This window comes from Ursus maritimus, unplaced genomic scaffold (assembly GCF_017311325.1).
Source record: "Ursus maritimus isolate PB19 unplaced genomic scaffold, ASM1731132v1 scaffold_41, whole genome shotgun sequence".
In the NCBI taxonomy this organism is placed as follows: Eukaryota; Metazoa; Chordata; class Mammalia; order Carnivora; family Ursidae; genus Ursus; species Ursus maritimus.
Genome location: NW_024426564.1, coordinates 35109 through 55003, shown reverse-complemented (window position 1 = coordinate 55003; position 19895 = coordinate 35109). Strand labels below are relative to the sequence as shown.

General features: G+C 40.2%; 2 gene segments (V, D, J or C); both read left to right on the top strand.

Annotated features, from left to right (window-relative positions):
* The first annotated feature begins 9179 nt into the window (after positions 1–9179).
* Positions 9180–9811, top strand: LOC121100618. The segment is given in 2 exon segments: positions 9180–9228; positions 9441–9811. Coding segments are annotated over 2 exon segments (420 nt in total).
* Positions 9812–17805: 7994 nt separating this feature from the next.
* Positions 17806–18759, top strand: LOC103681912. The segment is given in 2 exon segments: positions 17806–17967; positions 18127–18759. Coding segments are annotated over 2 exon segments (480 nt in total).
* Positions 18760–19895: the final 1136 nt, after the last annotated feature.

Here is a 19895-nt window from a genome sequence, read left to right as displayed (position 1 = left end):
GATGTGGGGCTCGATCCCAGAACGCCGGGATCACGCCCTGAGCCGAAGGCAGACGTCTAACGACTGCGCTACCCAGGCGCCCCAATAACATTAAAATTTTTGATGAACCAGCTCTTATAAGAGACACGTATGTTCTCATGGACCTATATCTAGAGAGGCAAAACCTAAGTCCCAGCATTTAAGGCTGCAAAGAGTTTACTGATTATAATGCAGGGGGCAAATGCCAATAGGTATTGAACTCTGCTGGCATTCTTGATAGGATTTCTATTGTTTTTGATAATGTTGTGGCTACAAAGTTGTATATTTTTAGGATTTCTCCCTCTCCCATTTTCCACCATAATTAATGTGTGTAGTTTGGAAGAGGAGGGGTATTTTGGAAATATGTGTATTGAGTTATATCAGAAATTCCTAAGCTTAGGCACAGAGGAGAATTTTCTGGACAGTAGCTCCTGTGTCTGCTCAGAGGGAGGCAGGACCACTTTATTTTCCCTAACTAAATAATTTAAGATATATTTGCTCATATTTGCTGACAGCCCAAAGAAGAAATACTCTAAGACGTGAGCAATAATCATGCCAGCTTTCAAACTGCTTTGGTTTCAACCTTGAGCGTTACCGGAACAAACAACCAGCAAAGTTCCACGAGATAAAAGCTAACAAGGAAATGGCATTTTCCCCCTGAGGAGGTATTCAACCAACAGATAAGTTGTGAGACACTAAATCATTATAGGTTATGGTGGGGTTTTTCCCCTTTTATTTTAAGAGTATGTAAATACTTTTTCAATACACCTGAAATTTGACTGATGGATGCATTTTCCCTGAAATGAGGTCATAGTTGACAGAGAAGATACCCTCATCCTGTATCCAGGTAAAATGCAAGCTGTCTTGGGAGTAGGATGAGCTTTCTAACCCGCTCCAAGAAACTAGGAGAAAGTATCATCCAGTCTTAGAGCACGACACAGCCTCTCACTTCTCTGCTCATTAACAGGAATATGGATGCTACTAGGGTCACTGACCTGCGTCTCTACTAAAATTGTTCTCATTGCACCAGACATCCTCTTTGCTTCTCTGTAGCTGACAACCTGTCTATAACTCCTGTGATCATACCTTCTGGAAGGAAAATGGGGAGCACAGCAGGTGAGAAAAGATCAGTTTTGCTGCTGAGAGATGTGGCCTAGGCACTGAAACACTGCAATTTCATAATTTCTAAGCATGATTCTTAAAATGTAGAGTGGTCCTGGAGTATGTATAGTCACTATTCTTACCTTACAAGGCCCAGGTCTCCTACCAAACACAATAGATGTAATCCCTCCTCTAAACTTTCCAATCACTTCTTAAGCCTTCTTGGTACTGGCCACTGGATACCTTGTCTTGTGGTCCTGAAAATTCATATCTATAACAACACTCTGCACAGAGTGGATAAAGTGAAGAAGACAGACAACACCAAGGGTCTACAAGAGCATGGGGCTGTGGGAGTTCTCAGGTGCCACTGGAGGCAACATGACCTGGTGCAACCTTGCAAACCATTTGACGATACCTATAAAGCTGAACATATACATACCCTGCGATCCAGCAATTACACCTGTAGGTATATACCCCCAAGAAATGTGACCTCTGTTCATTCATAAGACATGTGTGAGAAGAAGAACATGTGTGGCATCAGTAATTGTAATACCCTACAGATGTCCATCAGCAATTTCAAGGATAAGTAAATTCAGAGACTAGACTACACAGCAAGAGAATGAATAAACTTGCTATATGCTCGATGCGGAATGAGTCCCACAAATGTGACTGAGTGAAAGATGTCAGACACAGAAGAAGCTCAAAAATTGGTCAGACTAATCCATGAAATTATAAGTCAAAGAGTAGAGGTAGCGGTTATCTTTATGGGAGACAGTGACTGAGAGATTGAACAAGGGAGGTTTCTGGGATGTTGATTACATCTGTTTCAATCTGTACGCTAATAATATGAGTTCACTCAGTGAGAATTCACCAAGCTCTACACTTAAGTTTTGTGTATGTATGTATATCACACTTTGATAAAGTTTTTAAAAGTATACATTATTTAGTCCATTAGCTGAGTTCTGAGAACACGATTCATAATCCATCTATTTTCATATCCCCATTGCCCCTCACACTGTGCCCCCATTAACAGATGCTTAATAAACATTTGCTCAGTAAGACTTAGCTACTTTGGACACATATTTGCAAAGATTCTCTGCTCCCAGTTGCAGGAATACAACATGCCAGTGGACTTGAACTTCCCTCTAGTGCAAGCTTCTCTAGAGGACCGCCCCAAGTGGAAACCCTCAGCATCTCACATCCGGTTTTCTGTAACAGCCTTTGAACTAGCCTTCCTCCTAATAAGGTCTCCTCCCTGGATCCTACTCCATATGCCACAAAACAATTTATCTTTTTAAAAAACACAGCATCGATCGCATCGGTCCACTGCTTAACAACCCTCAGTGACCATCCTTTGTTGGCAGTAGTAAGGTTAAAGCTCCTGGTGTGGCTCTCAGTGGCCTCTACAGTGTTGTCAGGAACTTTCTGCTTCAGCAGATTAAGTCTGGCTCAAGGGTGAAGTTGGGGAACACTCACTGTACTCCTTAAAGAGTCCTGCCTACAATGCGTTTCTCCCATAATCACCTCTCCCTAGTGCTTGCCATTATGACTCCTCCCAATCCCAGAGACTATCTCAGACCATTCCTGCCTCATGAAGAATTTCCTGGTCATTCCAGCCCACGGTGTCTTCTCCTTTCCTGTGAAAAGCCCTGCCACTAATTATTACCTCTGATAAGTAACCTAATATGTTTTAAATATTTCAATTGCACCACCTAACTTTACAATGCACTTTCATAAGCATTAGCTCATTTGCTCCATACAATGTTGTGAGCAAGTGAAGGAACACAGGATTAATCTCATTTTATGGTTTAAAACCCTAAGGTTCAGAGAGATGAGGTGACTTAAACCAGTGTGTTCAGCCAAGGGTAGAGCCCAGGCTCATCCGAAGTCTCTATATCAAACTACCCAACTGTGAGTTTATATATTATCACCCCAGAAAGATTATACATGTTTTGAAATGTACTTGCACTTTTTTGAGGGATACTTCAAGTGCTGGACAAGGCATTTAGGGGACTCTGCAAAGCTAAGTTCTTCTATTTCCATATTGTCCCCATTCTGCTCAAGGACTGATAAAAACATACTACTTCGGCTCTATGAGACTTCTGTGGCAAAAGCTAAAGAAACACGTCACTTCGTCTTCAAAATATTTAGCTTTAGAGCGTAGGGAGAAGGGAAGAGCCCTTCTAAGGCCAAGCAGCCTTAATTTTGCCTCTGTAAATTGAAAAAAAACAAAAGTTTCAAAGGAAGCCAGCAGAGGTAGTGGCAATGAGCTTCAAAAACCTCAATGTAATCACGATAAAATAAATTTCATATTGATCACATTTCAGAGATCATTTCTCAAATAATTCAACTTTCAGGCAAAATGGAGAACTTTTCGATTTTGAAACCCAGTTTTATAAAATTTAAGATATATCAATAAAAAACTTACTTTTATTTATGCCAAGGCTAGACAATACTAAATCTTCCTGGAAGCAAGTCAGAGAATTAATGTGATGAGAAGGGAGAAGGATCTAGGCATATGTTTAGACACCCAACCCTGAAGGTAAATACTGCCTTCTTCCCTAACATCCTGGACTCCTGGGTATTAGACACCTGAGCAGTGAAGGTTGAACATCACGATAAACAGGCCTAAGAAAGGAAGAGGGAGATGGAAAAGCAAAAATAAATCTAAACATTAGAAATAAGATATTCAAACAGGTTTTATTCACCCAGTGATAAATGCATCAGCTATCTATTTCCTGTCTGATCCCTCATTCCACCTGCCTGCGCCTGGGCTCCAGGGAGTACAGGCAGGAAATTGGATTTGTTCTACTTATCTGATCCTCACCAACTGAAACCAATTTGAGATAGGAATCGTATCTTGCTTTGGTTTATATGCTTTTTATGGAGTTTTGCACATCATAGATAACTGTAAATTTCCAGAATGAATGCTTGAGCTTAGGGATTCCTGAACATGCAGAGTAGTTTAAGAGCAGCTGGGTTCTGAGCTTATCTAGAGAACCTTGCCAGCATAACTCTACTCAAGACCCTAATCTTAGTAAGAGTTAAACCAAAGTCAATTTTAATTGGTGACAAAATCTATTCAAAGTGAATATTTATCATCTGAAGAAGAAGAATCATTCTTGCGTTCACTGATTTGGTTATAGTAATTGTTATTATATCAAAGACACTATCCCTCAGAGCCTACGTAAGAAAATATCACAGCTGTCTGTCTGCAATAACAAAGTCCTGATGCCTTAAACGTATGTAAGCAGGGAACACTGTTTTGACTTCTTACTATAACACAATCATACTCTGCATAAAGCAAACCCAATCTAGAGAAATAGAGAAATAACGAGCTATGGAAATGACCCTTTTCAATCTGCTGGGTTTGTTTCAGTAGCACAAATAATTACAAAGGAAACTAAACAAACCAACCAACAGACACAGAGCCCTTAATTGACATTCCCGAATTCTCTAATAAAGCAACATAGCAGGAGGCAGCTAAATACCATATACATGCCTCTGGAATGAAGAGAACCTGGCTAAGAATATTAAACATCTAAACCTGGCTTTCTAAAATACTGGGGCGCCTGGGTGGCTCAGTCGATTAAGCGTCCAACCCAAAAAGATGACGCAGGTGTTGGAATGACCAGACATGTACTTTAAAATAATTATGGTAGGGGTGCCTGGGCGGCTCAGCTGGTTAAGTGGTTCAACTCTTGATTTCGCTCAGGTCGTGATCCCAGAATATTGGGATTAAGCCCCACATTGGGCTCCCTGATGCATGCACAGGCTGCTTCTCTCTCTCTGCTGCTTGTGCTCCCTCATGCGCTCTCTCTCCCTCTCAAATAAATAAAATCTAAAAAAAAAAAAAAAAAGATTCTGTCCCTCCCCTCATTCATGCTCGCTCTCTCTCCAAAAACAAATAAAATAAAATAATTATGGTAAAAATGCCAAAGGATTTAACAGAAAATGTAAACAATACACATGCAAAGATGTGGAAGTTTAGGAGAGATTAGAAATATGTATAAAAAAGGAAGTGATTCAAATGAGCAAAAGAGAAACTTGATGATAAAATAGGAAAAGACCTTCAGTGACCTTGAAGACAGGTCAACAGAATTATCTCAACTGGAATAAAAGAGGTAAAATGGTAATAATAAATAGAACAAACTTTTGAGATCTGAGGGACATAACAAATAGTCTAACATGTGTATAATCAAAAATTCCCGCAAGGAAGGTAAAGAATGGAGCAAAAAAATATATTTAAAGAGATAACGGCTGAGAACTTCCACATTTGAAGAAAGTTGTTAATGGACAGATTAAAGAAGGTCAGAGAATTCCAAGTGTGATAAATACAAGGGGGGCCCCATCTAGGCACATCACAGCCAAAGTTCTGGGGAAAAAAATTAAATAAAGATCAGATCTTAAAAAGCAGTCAAAGGAGAAAGACAGACACATTACCCTCATGCAGGAACAAAGATACAAATGATAACTGACTGACAGCCAAAAACAGTAGAAACAAGAAGACAATAAAACAACATTGTCCAAGTGTTGAAAGAATCAAAATAAGATCACCTAAAATATCTCACTTGCAAAAATATCCCTTAAAAATAAAGACAAAATAAATATATTTTCAGAGAGACAAAATCAAAGATTATTCATCTCCAGCTGACTTGCAGCTGAGAGATGTTGAAGGTCTTCATGTTATAGGGAAATAATATCACATGGAAACACAGATTCACAAAAAGAAACAAAGAATATCAGAAAGGGTAGATAACTAAGTAAATTTTTTTAAGTTTTGTTGGTAATTTTAATAACTTCACTTACTTAAAAATACTACAATTTCTGGGGTGCTTGTGTGACTCAGTCGGCTAAGCGTTCAACCCTTGATTTTGGCTCAGGATCGTGGTCTCAGGGTGGTGAGATCAAGCCCCTTGTGGGGCTCCATGCTGGGCGTGTAACTTGCTTAAGATTCTCTTTCTCCTTTTCCCTCCACCTCATCCTACCCCCAGCTCTCTCTATCTCTCTCTCTCTAACAAAAAAAAAAAAAAAAGCTGTTTCTTTAAAGCAACAAAAACAATGTGCTGTGGCCTTATAGCATACTCAGATGCAATCAGAGCACGTTTTTTTCCTAAAGAGAAATAATATTATTTAAAAGCAGGCTAGGATAAATTAAGATGCTTATTTTAATCTCAAATGCTGCTCCTAAAAATAGCACAAAACAGCAGAGACTCTCTTGGAGACCTCAGAGCAGACAGAGACTTCTTGGCATGGTACAAAATATGCTAACCATAAAAGAAAGTTTGAGAAGTAGGACACAAGCAAAATGTAAAATTTCTACTCATCAAACAACAATAGTAAGAAAAGCAATAAGCCATCCAAAGTCTAGACAGAAGTATTCCAGAAAGAAGTAGTTGGAAAAGAATTATTTCCAGAATATATAAAGAACTCTCATAAATCAACAATGAAAAGATAACACAATAATAATAAAGTACATAAATAGGGTGATGAATAAGAACACACAGTACGCTCAGTGTTATTAATCATCAGGGAGAGTCTAATTAATTCACACGCAGATGCTATTTACCCCCACTAGAAGGCCTAAAAACAAACCATGTGACAACCTCAAATATTGGCAAATACATGGAGCAACTGGACCTTCCACACACTGCTGATAGACGGCAAGTTGGTACCAACACTTTGGGGAACAGCTATGGCCCAACAAGTCCACAAATAGTTATTTACCGAAGGGAAGTGAAAACGCAGACCAACAAATGACCCATACGAAAATGTTTGTTGTGGGCTTATTCATATTCACCATAAACTGGAAACAACCCAAATGTCCATCAACAGGAGAATAGGTGACAATTAATGGTATGTAAGGAATATGACTGCAATAGAAAGGAATGAACCACTGACTGATACACACAACAGGATGGATCTCTAAAATCTGCAGTTGCTGACGGAAGCCAGACCCTTCCTCCCAAATGCTGTATGATTCCATTTATATGAACTTCAAGAACAGAAAAAACGAAGCTTGCTTGGAAAGTAGAAAGGCAGTTTCCTCCAGGGAGAGAGGTTTGCCTGGAGAGGGTCACAAGGGGACTTCCTGGGGTTAAGTAAATGTTCTCGATTTTGCTTGGGTGGTGATCACATGGGTATATAAAATTTTCAGGCTCATTGAAATGAACATACAGGGACTGTACATTGTTTTGCAAATAAGTTATACTTCGATAAAAAAGAACCAAAAGAAATAAAATAACCCACGCGTGGAGAAATGTGCATCTGAATAATTACAGAGCTAGAAGAATTGTCACCTATTGGAAACACCCAGGTAACCAGCACCAATATGGAAAAACAGGGCATTACCCACATGCCAGGCCACTCCTGTACCTGCCGCCTGTCTCCACCACTCTCGGTAACCACTATCCTGACAGTGACCACACAGAATAGTTTTCTCTGCCTTTGTACTCTATGCAAACAGAATCATTTAGCATACACTCTCGTAGCCGGTTTCTTTTATATGATCTTACCTTTGTAAGATTTATTCCTATAATTATGTGTAGCTGTGGGGATCTTTATTCTGAGAGCTGTATTCTATTTTGTATAATCATCTCATGTGTATATATTTAGCCTCTCAGCATGTTAATGGCCAGCTAGCCTTTGTCGCTTCCTGGTCTCCGGCGGTTGTCGGAAGGGTTGGGAGTACGCTGTAATCACAGCAGACAGACCAGAGCTGTTCTGTAACAATTAAAAAATATGAGTAAATTTCTGTAACACCTACAGAAAGCTGGACGAATTAATTTTCTCTGTACCCATTTTATTTTACTGTGGATCACTTTTTTTATTGAGGTATAATTTTTTTCTACAATGAAATGCATAGATCAGTCCAGGGTGTCTGGAGAGTTATATATATGTATATAATATATCCAAGGAACAAAACAATATATAAAACATTTCCTTCACCTCAGAAGGCCCCCGGGGCCTCCTTCCAGTCAAACCCCTCCTCTTAGACACAACCATTTTTCTGATAGTTGGGCCATCCTAGACTCCTAAAAAATTCTATTTTCTCATAATATAACATGGATGTTAGATGTCACTGAATAGACACATTCATTTCTGGAAGAGAAAGTAAATAGGTGATTAAAAGCTGCAGTTGCCTGAATCACAGTCATAAATCAGCTCATTGATGCCAAGCAAATCAGACACCAACTTCCACGCTGCAGAAACAGGAAGCCATCGAGCTACTGCTTCCGGTGAAAGCCTCTGAGCCACAGCTGCAGCAGAGAGCTGAAGAGACCGTTGCAATTTTTGAACGGCTCCTTTTTTGCTGTAAGAAAAGAAGAATGCATGATCTGGTGAATTTGACCTCATTTCGACTGGCAGGTGCAATATTCGAAAGCAAGATGTTTCTAACACACTTCCTATTGACTGCTGTTAGGCACGTGCTGCTGGACAAATGTTGTCAATCAGGAAACTAGCTGTGGTAGCATGACACAGACAAGGAACTTCATCCAGTGGAAATTTCCGCAGAAACCAATGCCTTGGAGTGTAGGAAGAAAAGTCATGACAACTGAGAGTGAATAGTTTTAGCTTCTTGTCTGGGAGAAAAAATCTCTGAGTATATTTTACTGTAGATTTTGTCTGGAGACAAATAAAAAAAAAAAGCACACACGGTAAAAAAGATGGATGACTATTTGTCCTCAGAAGTCACCACAATCCTAACATATGTATTTCCTTTGAAACTTACCAGTCCATCATAGATGCACTGGCTGAATTTGGCAGATGGGTGAATATTGATGTCCTACAATTCAATGTACCTTGTAGTACATGTCCAGATATAATGGTTGTGAATTAAATTACCAAAAGACTAAATAAACAAGGTAGACTCTCCCCCCACATAAACAAGCCACGGCACGACGCAAGCCCGCGGGGAGCAAACTGCATTTCCTGTTGTGGCACAGAAACTTCCTACAGCTCAGTAATGGTGTGTGGGCCCTGTGAGGTACAGGGCAGGCATTTAGACCCGAATTTGAGACAGAGCAGAGCACATTTCACTCAGAGGACACGCTTCCAACATGCTGCTCCCCAGCCTGCTGAGCGCAGTCATAGCCTCCATCTGCCTTGGTGAGGCCAGTGAGGATGGCCACGGACACACACTCCAGCTCCTCTGAGTCCTGAGTCCGGGGCTAGAGGCAGGTGCGGCTCTTCCTGTCTGGTGGCATTTAGGAGAGGGAATACTGGGCCGGGGAATCAGAACTCTCTGTCCTACATGAGTTCCTTAAAACCCTAGGCATACTACCAGGAGAATCAGCCTGATTCTCTCTTTCTTTTTGCAGGATCCAGCATGACGCAGAAGGTGACTCAAGCCCAGCCTGCCATTTCTATGCTGGAGAATGAGGCTGTGACCTTGGATTGTGTATATGAAGCTAGTGGTTCTAGTTATTATTTATTCTGGTACAAACAACCACCAAGCGGGGAAATGATCTTCCTCATTCGTCAGGACTCGTACAGTGAGCAGAATGCAACAGAGGGTCGGTCTTCTTTGAATTTCCAGAAATCAGACCGTTCCATCAGCCTCACCATCACAGCATTACAAGCTGCGCACTCAGCAGTGTATTTCTGTGCGCTGAGAGACACCACAGTGATGCGGCACCTGTGGGAGCCCCAGAAAACCTCAGATCTCTGCAGGAAGCACCCCCAGCCCTGAACACCTGGGAGGGTGGCAGAGAGGAAGGAAGAAGCAGGGCTGCACCTGGCGGGGGTTCTAAGGTGGACGCTTCACTCGAAGGAAAATGCGATTTCTCTGGCTCAGAGAACATATCAAACCCTGTCATTCAACAAAAGCATTTTTATCTTCGTTTCTTTACTTTGCGGTAGATCATTTAGCAAAGGATTTAAAAAAAAAAAGTTGTTGGTGATGATTACATTAAAATGGAAGACCCAAAATCTAAATGGCTTCCCTGTTTCGACCTGTAGTGCCGAAGGGGGTCTTCCGGTGTCCGAATCTGTCCTGGTGTTGTAAAAGCGACTCTGGGAAGCTTCGTTTGAAGGATTTAGCGTCTTCCACAGCCCGAAGCTGAGTCCGCTGCTCTGTCATGGATGCACTTCTGCTCTGCAGAGCGCCCCCCTCCTTATGTCCTCTTCTGGTCACTGCTGCTCTTCCAGGGAAACCACAATCCCATAGATAGGTCCGTTTTGCCTGGTTTTGAACTTTGTATTTTTTCTATCCTATCTGGATCCTTCTTTTTATTTTATTTATTTATTTATTTAGTGATTTAGTGATTTTTTATTATATTATGTTGGTCACCATACAGTACATCCCCGGTTTCCGATGTAAAGTTCCATGATTCATTAGTTGTGTATAACACCCAGTGCACCATGCAACACGTGCCCTCCTTACTACCCATCACCGGTCTATCCCATTCCCCTAACCCCCTCCCCTCTGAGGCCCTCAGTTTGTTTCTCAGAGTCCATAGTCTCTCATGCTTCATTCCCCTTCTGATTACCCCCCCTTTCTTTATCCCTTTCTTCCTTCTCTTAATATTCTATTTCCGAGATTCAGCTGTGTTGCATACGGTTTAGTTCCTTTCACGGCTGTATTGTGAGCATACTACAGGTTAGCCACCTACTGAAATGGTTATTTGGATTCTTCTAGTCCTTGGCTGTTATCCACAGTGTCGTATGAATAGCTTTATAGTGTTCTTTGGTGAACATAATTACATTCTGCTTTGGGGCATATATGTTGGAATTTCTGGATTAAAGGGTCTAGATAGATCTGGCTTTAATTCCTCCAGTAGTGAAGCCATCAGAAAGAGTGTGAATGATTTCTATGTTGTAGATCAATAGAAATTTTCAGTACTCATCATAGCGGACCTCTCAGAAACTTTTGACACATGAGCTGTGACCACTTACTCTTATGACCACTTACTCTTAAGACTCTCTCCTCCTTTTCTCTGATGAACCACTTTGACTCCTGTGCACACTCTCATCTCCCTTCCAATCACTAGCTGTTGGAAGTCCTCAAGGGTTAGCCCTGGACACCTCCTCTCCTTATGTTATTCTCTCTCTCTAATATGACATTTTATTCACGCCTCTAAGACTCCCATATGTATACCTCTGTACCAGGCTCACCATTTACTTTCTCTTACTTTACACTCAATTAAAAAAAGGATATCACCAGCTGCCAGGTACATACACAGGTAAAAATGACAGAACAGTCAGCATCCTGGACATAAACATAGTAAAGTGAGAGAAGTTGTCGTCGCAACCTTGTGTGACCCTCTAAATCCTCCAAACTCCATGACATGCAGTTCAGGCTCTCTGAGCAAACTCTTGATTCTCCCCTCATGTGGCTGGAGGAAGATTGGAAATAGCGCAATACCACAGATTCAGTCCATTCTCTCCAACTCTTTAGAGAATTCTTAGTTTTTTTTTCATATATCCCATATATCTGGATAATAGACTAAGAACAATTTAACAGTTGGGTTTTATATATGCTTGGCATGTGTCCCTAAGCCTGTGTTGTGGTCTCTCTATACATGTTTTCATGTACTGAGAGCTCTCTCCAAAGACCAAGAAACATTATAATTAATATAGATGTATTTATGTCTATATCTATATTTATGTATAGATTTTAAAAAATTCCTGTAACTGTGAGCTCCATAGGGTAAGGAAACCTGTATGTATTACATGTGACACAGTACTTGGCACATAGTGGTTGCATATTAACTATTTGCCGGTTGAAGAAGAATAAATTGATCACATCAACAGATACTGAGCTTCTATCCTTTGGAGGCCTTTAGATAAGTGTTGATTAATTATTTCCTGTCTTTGCCCATTTCTATGACCATGAGAACACTCCTTCTGTTTGCCATAAATTCCCTTTCTGTACCTACAGATTTTTCTCATCTGACACTATTTCCAGGTTTGCAACTTAGATGGTCTCTATCTTGCTGGCATAGATGGAGGCATCTTTATCCCATGAGTGATGGGGAGAAAGGTGTATGTCTGATTCAGTTTCTTGTGGACTGGATGTCTCTCAGATATGTATGCTGATTCCTCTTGGTTTAGGCTAGTGATGACATCCCTCTGTTTTATCTCTTCTCTGGTTTGATCTCCAGGGTTTTTATCTTAGGATTTGAACCTCAAATATTTATTATGGCTGGAGATATGAGTCCTATAAAACTATGGGTGGTGATGGCAGGGGGGTGGTGAAGGAAATCACAGCTAACTCAGTTTTCTTTGTGTCCCCATATTTTTCAATTTCATCCTAATTTCTGGAACACAAACGAAATGACCTTTATACAATAGGTGTTCTCCATACACTAGATACTGCCCTTGTGTATAATTGGATTGGGTCAAACTATCTATTGTCATTTGTCTTTACCATTGCCATGGCGTGCTCTCCTTCATTGTACATTTTTCTTTCAAGTCTAGTGGCCTAGTTGATTCACTTAGCTTTAGGGTAGACATTCCTATCATTGGAAGTCCTAATGTAAGACTTAAGGAAAATGAGCCTGTTTTTCTAATTTCCTGATTCTGATTCCAAGGGCTGAATTATTTCAATCAAGAATACTTTAAAGCTCCTGGATTCTTAGCCCTTAATAAAACTTTTAAGAAACCATTATCCTCAATTGTAATATTGGTCTTTTCAAAATCCTCTCATGAGAGAACAAAATCATCCCTGTCCCTGGGGTGGTAGGAAGAAGCATCACTACATCCTGGAGGAATGGAGCTATCTGACCTTGGAAATGTGTCAGTGGGAAAAGGCAGATAAAAGCATGTGGTTTTAGGGAAAAGTAATAACAAGAAGAGGGGTTTTTCATTCTTGGGACAATCTGTAGAGAACATTCTTTTCTTCAAGAAACACATGCTCAATTATCAGGAAAGAAGTTATATACAAGGAAGGAGAATCTTGCTTTTAGTTCAGCTTAAAGTTCAGATTTAAAGATGACAGATGGGTATTTTTCTCAGAGATTTTTAAAATTTAAAAGAATGTGAATGTTAGGAAATATTACAGTTATCCTTTGTCATAACATAGATGTAACCACTTGGCAAATTCATTACTAGAAAACATTTCAAAGGCTGATGAGTTGAGAAGGGTTTGGTTTGAAATCATATTTTTAAATTTACCTTTAGTTGGGGAAATCATGGTAAGTATAAAAGGAAATTTGCAGACTCACTCCTCTGTGAGAAGTCTTCAACTTACATTTTGGTTATGCTGCTTTGACCTAGTTACATGATCACAGCAAACAGGTAAGGACACATTCCTCTTTTTAAAAGAATCTTTAAAATATTGAAAAGTTAGCTCTAAATGGATCATGGACTTAAAATGCAAATGTAAAACTATGAAACTTTTAGAAGGAAACATAGGAGAAAGTCTCGGACCTGAGCTAGATTTTTGACATAATGTTCTTAGATTTGACACTAAAGTATCACACACACAGATACACACAGACACACAGACACACAGAACACACACACACACACACACACACACATATACTGGACTACATCAAATAAACTTATCCTCTGCAAAAGACCATGTAAAGAAGATGAAGAGATACTTACAGACTAGGGGTAAAACATTTACACACCACGATCTGGCACAGGGCTTGTATCTAGAATATATAAAGAATCCTTACATCTCAACAGTAAAAGAAAAACAAAAACAAAACCACAATTAGAAAATGGACTAAAGAGTTGAATCTATTATTTCACCAAAGAGGATAATCGCAGATTGCAAATAAGCACATGAAAAGATGTTCAACATGATTAGTCATCAGACAAATGCAAATTACAACCACAATGAAATATCACTGCACATCTAACACAATGGCTAAAATAAAAAATAGTAATAACCCCAAATACTGCAAACATGTGGGGAAACTGATCATTTATAAATTGCTAGCAGGATGTAAAATGGTAAGGCACTCTGAAAATAGTTTGGTGGTTTCTTAGAAACTGAATATGCCTACCATGTGATCCAGTGATTACACACTTGGGCGCTTACTCCGAGAGAAATGAAAAGCTTATCTTCACAAAAACCTCCGTCACATGAATACTTCACAGCAGCTTTATTCATAACAACAAAATTTGAAACAACCCAAATGTCCTTCAAGGGGGATGATTAAGCAACCGTGGCATAGCCATACCATGGAATACTACTCAGAAATAAAAAGAACCATCAGGTTGGATATACACAATAACTTGAACAGATCTCACACTTGTATTACTTTATGTGGAGTGAAAAAAAACCCAACAATCTGAAAAGGTTATGACTATGCAAGTCTATTTATACAGCATTATCGAAATAAAATGGTAGGGATGAAGAGCAGATTAGTGATTGTCAGAGCTTACCAGACATCATGCTACAAGCGCGGTAGCATGAGGAAGCCTGGGGTAGGAAATCATGCATCTGGATTGTGGCAAAGGATCTGTACATATAAGACATGAATTCATTATCTGTACATATATAAAATTGCACAGAATCACACACACACACACACTCTCAAATGAGTGCATGCAACACTGTGCAAATTCAAATAAGCTCTGTGGACTGTACCAGGGTTAATTTCCCTGGTTTAGATATCACTGAGCAGACTGCGTGAAGAGTACATGTGACCTCCCTGTATGTAAGCTTTTGAAGCTTCCATGAATCTATAATCATTTAAATTTTAAAATATTTGTTAAAGATTGTATTTATTTATTTATTTTATGATTGCTAGGTCACACATAAGTGGGGGAGGGGCAGAGGAAGAGGGAGAGAGAGAATCTCAAGCAGACCCCAGCTGAGGACAGAGCTCAAGACAAGGCTCAATCCCATGGCCCTGAGATCATGGCCTGAGCCAAAACCAAGAATTGACAGTTAACCCACTGAGCACCCAGGTGCCCCCAAACATTTAAAATATTTTAAAAAATTTTAACAAAATTCCCATGGAACTCACAACTGTGAATCACCTCCTTTGGCTCTGTTACGCATTCACATATTCAGCTCCCCGGTCTCGTAGCTACAATCCCAGACACACGGTCCGGCACTAATCTAGCAGTTATCTTTTCACTTTCTTTCTGAGGCACACACAATCAGTGACAGAGAAAACTGCCTTTACATATGATTTTTAAGAGCCAGAGTCTGCTAAGCGTGGCTAAAATAAATCATATCAGTAGATGATAAATTGTATACAAGTTAGGCGATGATTTTTAGATCACTAAGAAATTATCCAACTCTCAAAGAAAAAGACAAAAACCCACAATGAACATTGTACTGTTAGTACTACAAACTCTACGTAGCTCATATTTTCTGGTTACTGAGTAGAGGATGGATGGAGTGACATCAGAGCAGTGCATCTGAGAGTGGATTTTTTTCCTGGGGTGCAAAGCATGCTATTTGACAACTCTGAAGAGAACTCATACAAAATGGTGGTTAACTCAACAAGATAAGGCATCTTTCAATGACAAATCCAATGGAGTGTCATAGAATCAAACAATTAGGCAATGCTAGTTTTGCCGTGGATATCCTAGCCTTCTGTTACTAATTTCAATATTAGTATTGAAATATTGTTAGTTACCCTCAAATTCAAGCTAGCTCTTATTTTTTGTAGTAATGCGATATCTGTCTAGAACATTACTTGGTAGAATTCTTTACAAATTCTATTTAAAACCAGACATGCTGCTTCTAAAACTCGCGTGAAGATGAAATACGCAGAAAATCAGATTCAAGTTTGAAATAGAAGAATAATGGGGATGGGTTGGACCCAAAACTCTATCATACATCAAATAATATAATAAAGCTGGAATAATTAAAAATGGTTAGTATTAGCAAATGTAGAACTAGAGAGACTATGGAAGAGAAAACAGAAGGCAAAAATAGAAAGAAATTACAAATAAGAAATTAGTATACCACAACAGTAATGCTTATCAGGAAGAAAGCAATGGAACATCAGATAATGTTGGGCAGTTGTCCAGCTGCCTGAAAAAATTGGCCCCTAAACTTACTCCTTAGGTCAAAGTAATTCCACGTGGTAGACTGAAAATACTAAATTTTAAACACAATAGGAAATTTCAGGACTTTTTAAAAGCATTCTTTATGTGAATCAAGACTTTCTTTCTTTTTTTTTTAAAGATTTTATTTATTTGACAGAGATAGAGACAGCCAGCGAGAGAGGGAACACAAGCAGGGGGAGTGGGAGAGGAAGAAGCAGGCTCATAGCGAGGAGCCTGGACGGGGCTCGATCCCAGAACACTGGGATCCGCCTGAGCCGAAGGCAAATGCTTAACCGCTGCTGCCACCCAGGCGCCCCCTCTTTTTTTTTTTTTTTTTTTTAAGATTTTATTTATTTATTTGACAGAGAGAGAGAGACAGCCAGCGAGAGAAGGAACACAGGCAGGGGGAGTGGAAGAGGACGAAGCAGGCTCCCAACAGAGGAGCCGATGTGGGGCTCGATCCCAGAATGCCGGGATCACACCCTGAGCCGAAGGCAGACGCTTAACGACTGAGCCACCCAGGCACCTCTGAATCAAGACTTTCTAAGCATGCCTCAAATTTCAAATTTCAGGCAAAATAAACAATAAATAAACAATAAATAAGAGTACATCAAAGCAAACATTTCTACGTGGCAAAACCTCATCAAAATCAAATGCCAAACTGGAATAAAAATATTCAATAGGAAAATGTAACTTTACTATATAAAGAGCTTTTTGAAAATGAATAAGTAGATTAAGTCTCTAAAAGAAAATTGCACCAATAATAGCTATATAATCAAGTATATTTGCTATGTCCTAGCCATTATTCTAACTTATATAACCTATATAAATATATATGAAATTATGTCAATACATATTTCAAATGATACAGCAATTCTAAAAGGAATGTACTACTTTTCTCCACACTCAGAAAAGCAGGAAAGGCAAGGCTCCCAGCTGAGCAGGAGCCTAAAAACAGGGCTGGATCCCAGGACGCTGATCACTGACTTGAGCTGAAGGCAGATGCCCAACCTATGGAGCTACCCAGGAGCCTCGACCACTTACTTTACTGTATGTCATTTACTTAGTAAAATGTTTGTGATTTGTATGGATAATAGTACCCTCCCCCAAACACACGCGGTGACTTCTGATTCTTTGAGGTCTAGAAATGGAGAGGTCTTTTCTCCCTCTGTGGTGCTCTTCTCTCCCTCCTATAACTCTCAAGTTTGTGACCCTGAGTTTTGGTCACACCTGATCCCCGTAGCCAGGCATAAAATTATTTGAAGAAGTGGATTTCTTCTAGTCCCTATTTCCAATCAATGAGGTTTCCAGATGTAGCCACGCCCTGTTTGATTTCCCTCTTTTTGAACTCTAGTCCTTTCAAGGTGTCACCTGATGAGATTCTTGCGTATTATACAGAGAAACACAATCCATTACACCTACACTTGGGTCCAACTCCTTTATAGCCTCTGGTAGTAGTTTAAAGGCCATTCAAGGAACAATGAAACAATTAAATGTGTAAATAAGAGCAGGCTTTTCTGACTATGACTTTGAACCTCATAGATACTAAACTCACCAAAAGCAAAATGTCCTTCCCTCAATCTTTTATTTGGAGGCTACATGAAGTGGGTGCTGTGAGACTGTGCTGTTGACCAGGAGGTGGCAGTGATGCCATTCCTCTTCTTCCTTGAATTCTATAAACATCAAAAGCATGAAAATTACTTTTGATTGGCTGAGCCCCTAACAGAAAGGCTCTCTCCTGCATCAGAGAACAAGAGCCAAGACCCAGGGACAGAGCCTCAGAGAAGATTTGGAATCGTCACAAATTGTACCAAGACTCAGACGTCAGGATGGAGAACATGCTGGAATGTGCATTCATAGTTCTGTGGCTCCAGCTTGGCTGTAAGTTGGAGGTTAAGAGAGGAGAACCACCAAATAAAGGACGCATTTATCCAAAGCTGGGGAGAAGAGATAGGGGTTCCGTGTCAGCTCACCCTGGGGTGTCCTTGTCGGAATTTTTCAAAACTGCTGTAAAATTTCCGATTTTGTCTTCCTCAACAGGGTTGAGTGGAGAAGACCGCGTGGAGCAGAGTCCTCAGACCCTGAGACTTCAGGAGGGAGACCATGTCAGCCTTAACTGCAATTACACGGTCAGCTCCTTTAACGGGCTACAGTGGTATAGGCAGGATCCTGGGCAAGGCCCGGAATTGCTCTTCCTCCTGTATTCAGTTGGTGCTGAGAAGCAGAAAGACAGACTAACAGCCACACTATTAAAGAAGGGAAGTTATCTGCACATCGAAGCCTCTAAACCTCAAGACTCAGCCACTTACTTCTGTGCTGTGGAGACACAGTGCTCCCAGACGGCCCCAGCCTGTCCCCGAACCCTGCAGCTGCACGTTGGAGTAAGGGCACCTCTGCTGTTTCTCCGCCTCGAAGAAGTACTTACTCAGCATTCAGAGCCTCTTTCCAAATGGCCTTATGGAGAATAAAATCTTGTGACACAGCTAGATGGCACAGATTTCTGCTCATTCTGTCCTGGTCTCCTGGACAGTCCCCTTTTTGTGTTCCTGCATCAGTCTGCTCTTCCTAACAGCCCAGAGCTTCCATCCCATGGATACAGAAGGCATAGCTGTGCTATAGACAGCCTTGGGTTCTTGTTTGGGGTCACTTGAAAAGAGACTGCCCAGGAATACACACTCTTCCCAGAAAATTTTTTTAAAAGTGTTTTCCATTCTCTTATAGTAATCTGGTCTAATCTCTAATAAGTGAATCTTTCCCATTTTAATACAGTCTTCTTGAAGCCCACATCTCCACCAGCCATATTTCTACATTCCCTTCTCCTTAAGCACCAAATTAATGAAAAGAATTATCTGTACGCACTGTGTCCATTTCCTCAACGCCCATTCTTCACCTCCACCGGAGTCTGGCCTCTGTTAGCGTCACTCCAACAGAATCTTTTGCCTTCACTCCCCTGGCTGTGGTGTTGATAAAACCAATGGATGGTTACTTTATCCAGTCCTCATCTTTTTTTTTTTTAAGATTTTATTTATTTGACAGAGAGAGAGACACAGGGAAAGAGGGAACACAAGCAGAGGGAAAGGGAGAAGCAGGCTTCCTGCTGAGCAGAGAGCCCAACGCAGGGCTCGATCCCAGGACCCTGGGATCATGACCTGAGCTGAAGGCAGACGCTTAATGACTGAGCCACTCAGGCGCCCCTATCCAGTCCTCATCTTGTCTGAAATTCTCAGCGGTCTCTCTTCCTTTCTTTTTAAAAATAAGTGTTCTTTTTTTTTTTACCAAGATCATACTTCATATATTTACAAAATCAAATAGCACCGTTTTTGGGCCCCACTCCTCCACATACTCCAGTCCTGGAATGGATTTATTGGGTCATAGAGTAGGCATATATTTAGCTTTAGTGGCTGTTGGTAAACATTTTTCTAAAGGATTGAACCAACTCAAAATCTTATGAGCAATGTATGAAAGTTCCAGTTACTCCATATTCTCACCAAAAAGTGGTATGAGTTTTTGTTTTGTTTTTAATTTAAGCCATTCTGGTAATGTATAGTGGTATCCCATAAAATTATGGTTTTAATTTGTTTTTCCTGAGGAATAATGATGCTGAACACCTTTTCATATGCTCATTAGCCATCTGGAAATTCTCTTGTGTCCAGTATCTATTCAAGTCCTTTTGCCCATTATATGTTTATTACCCACATGCATGCATTCTTTATATATTCTGGCTATGGGCTCCTGTTAAAATTTTGTACTGTGAATTATCTCCTAATCCATTGCTTGGCTGTTCAATTTCATAATGATGTCCTTCGATG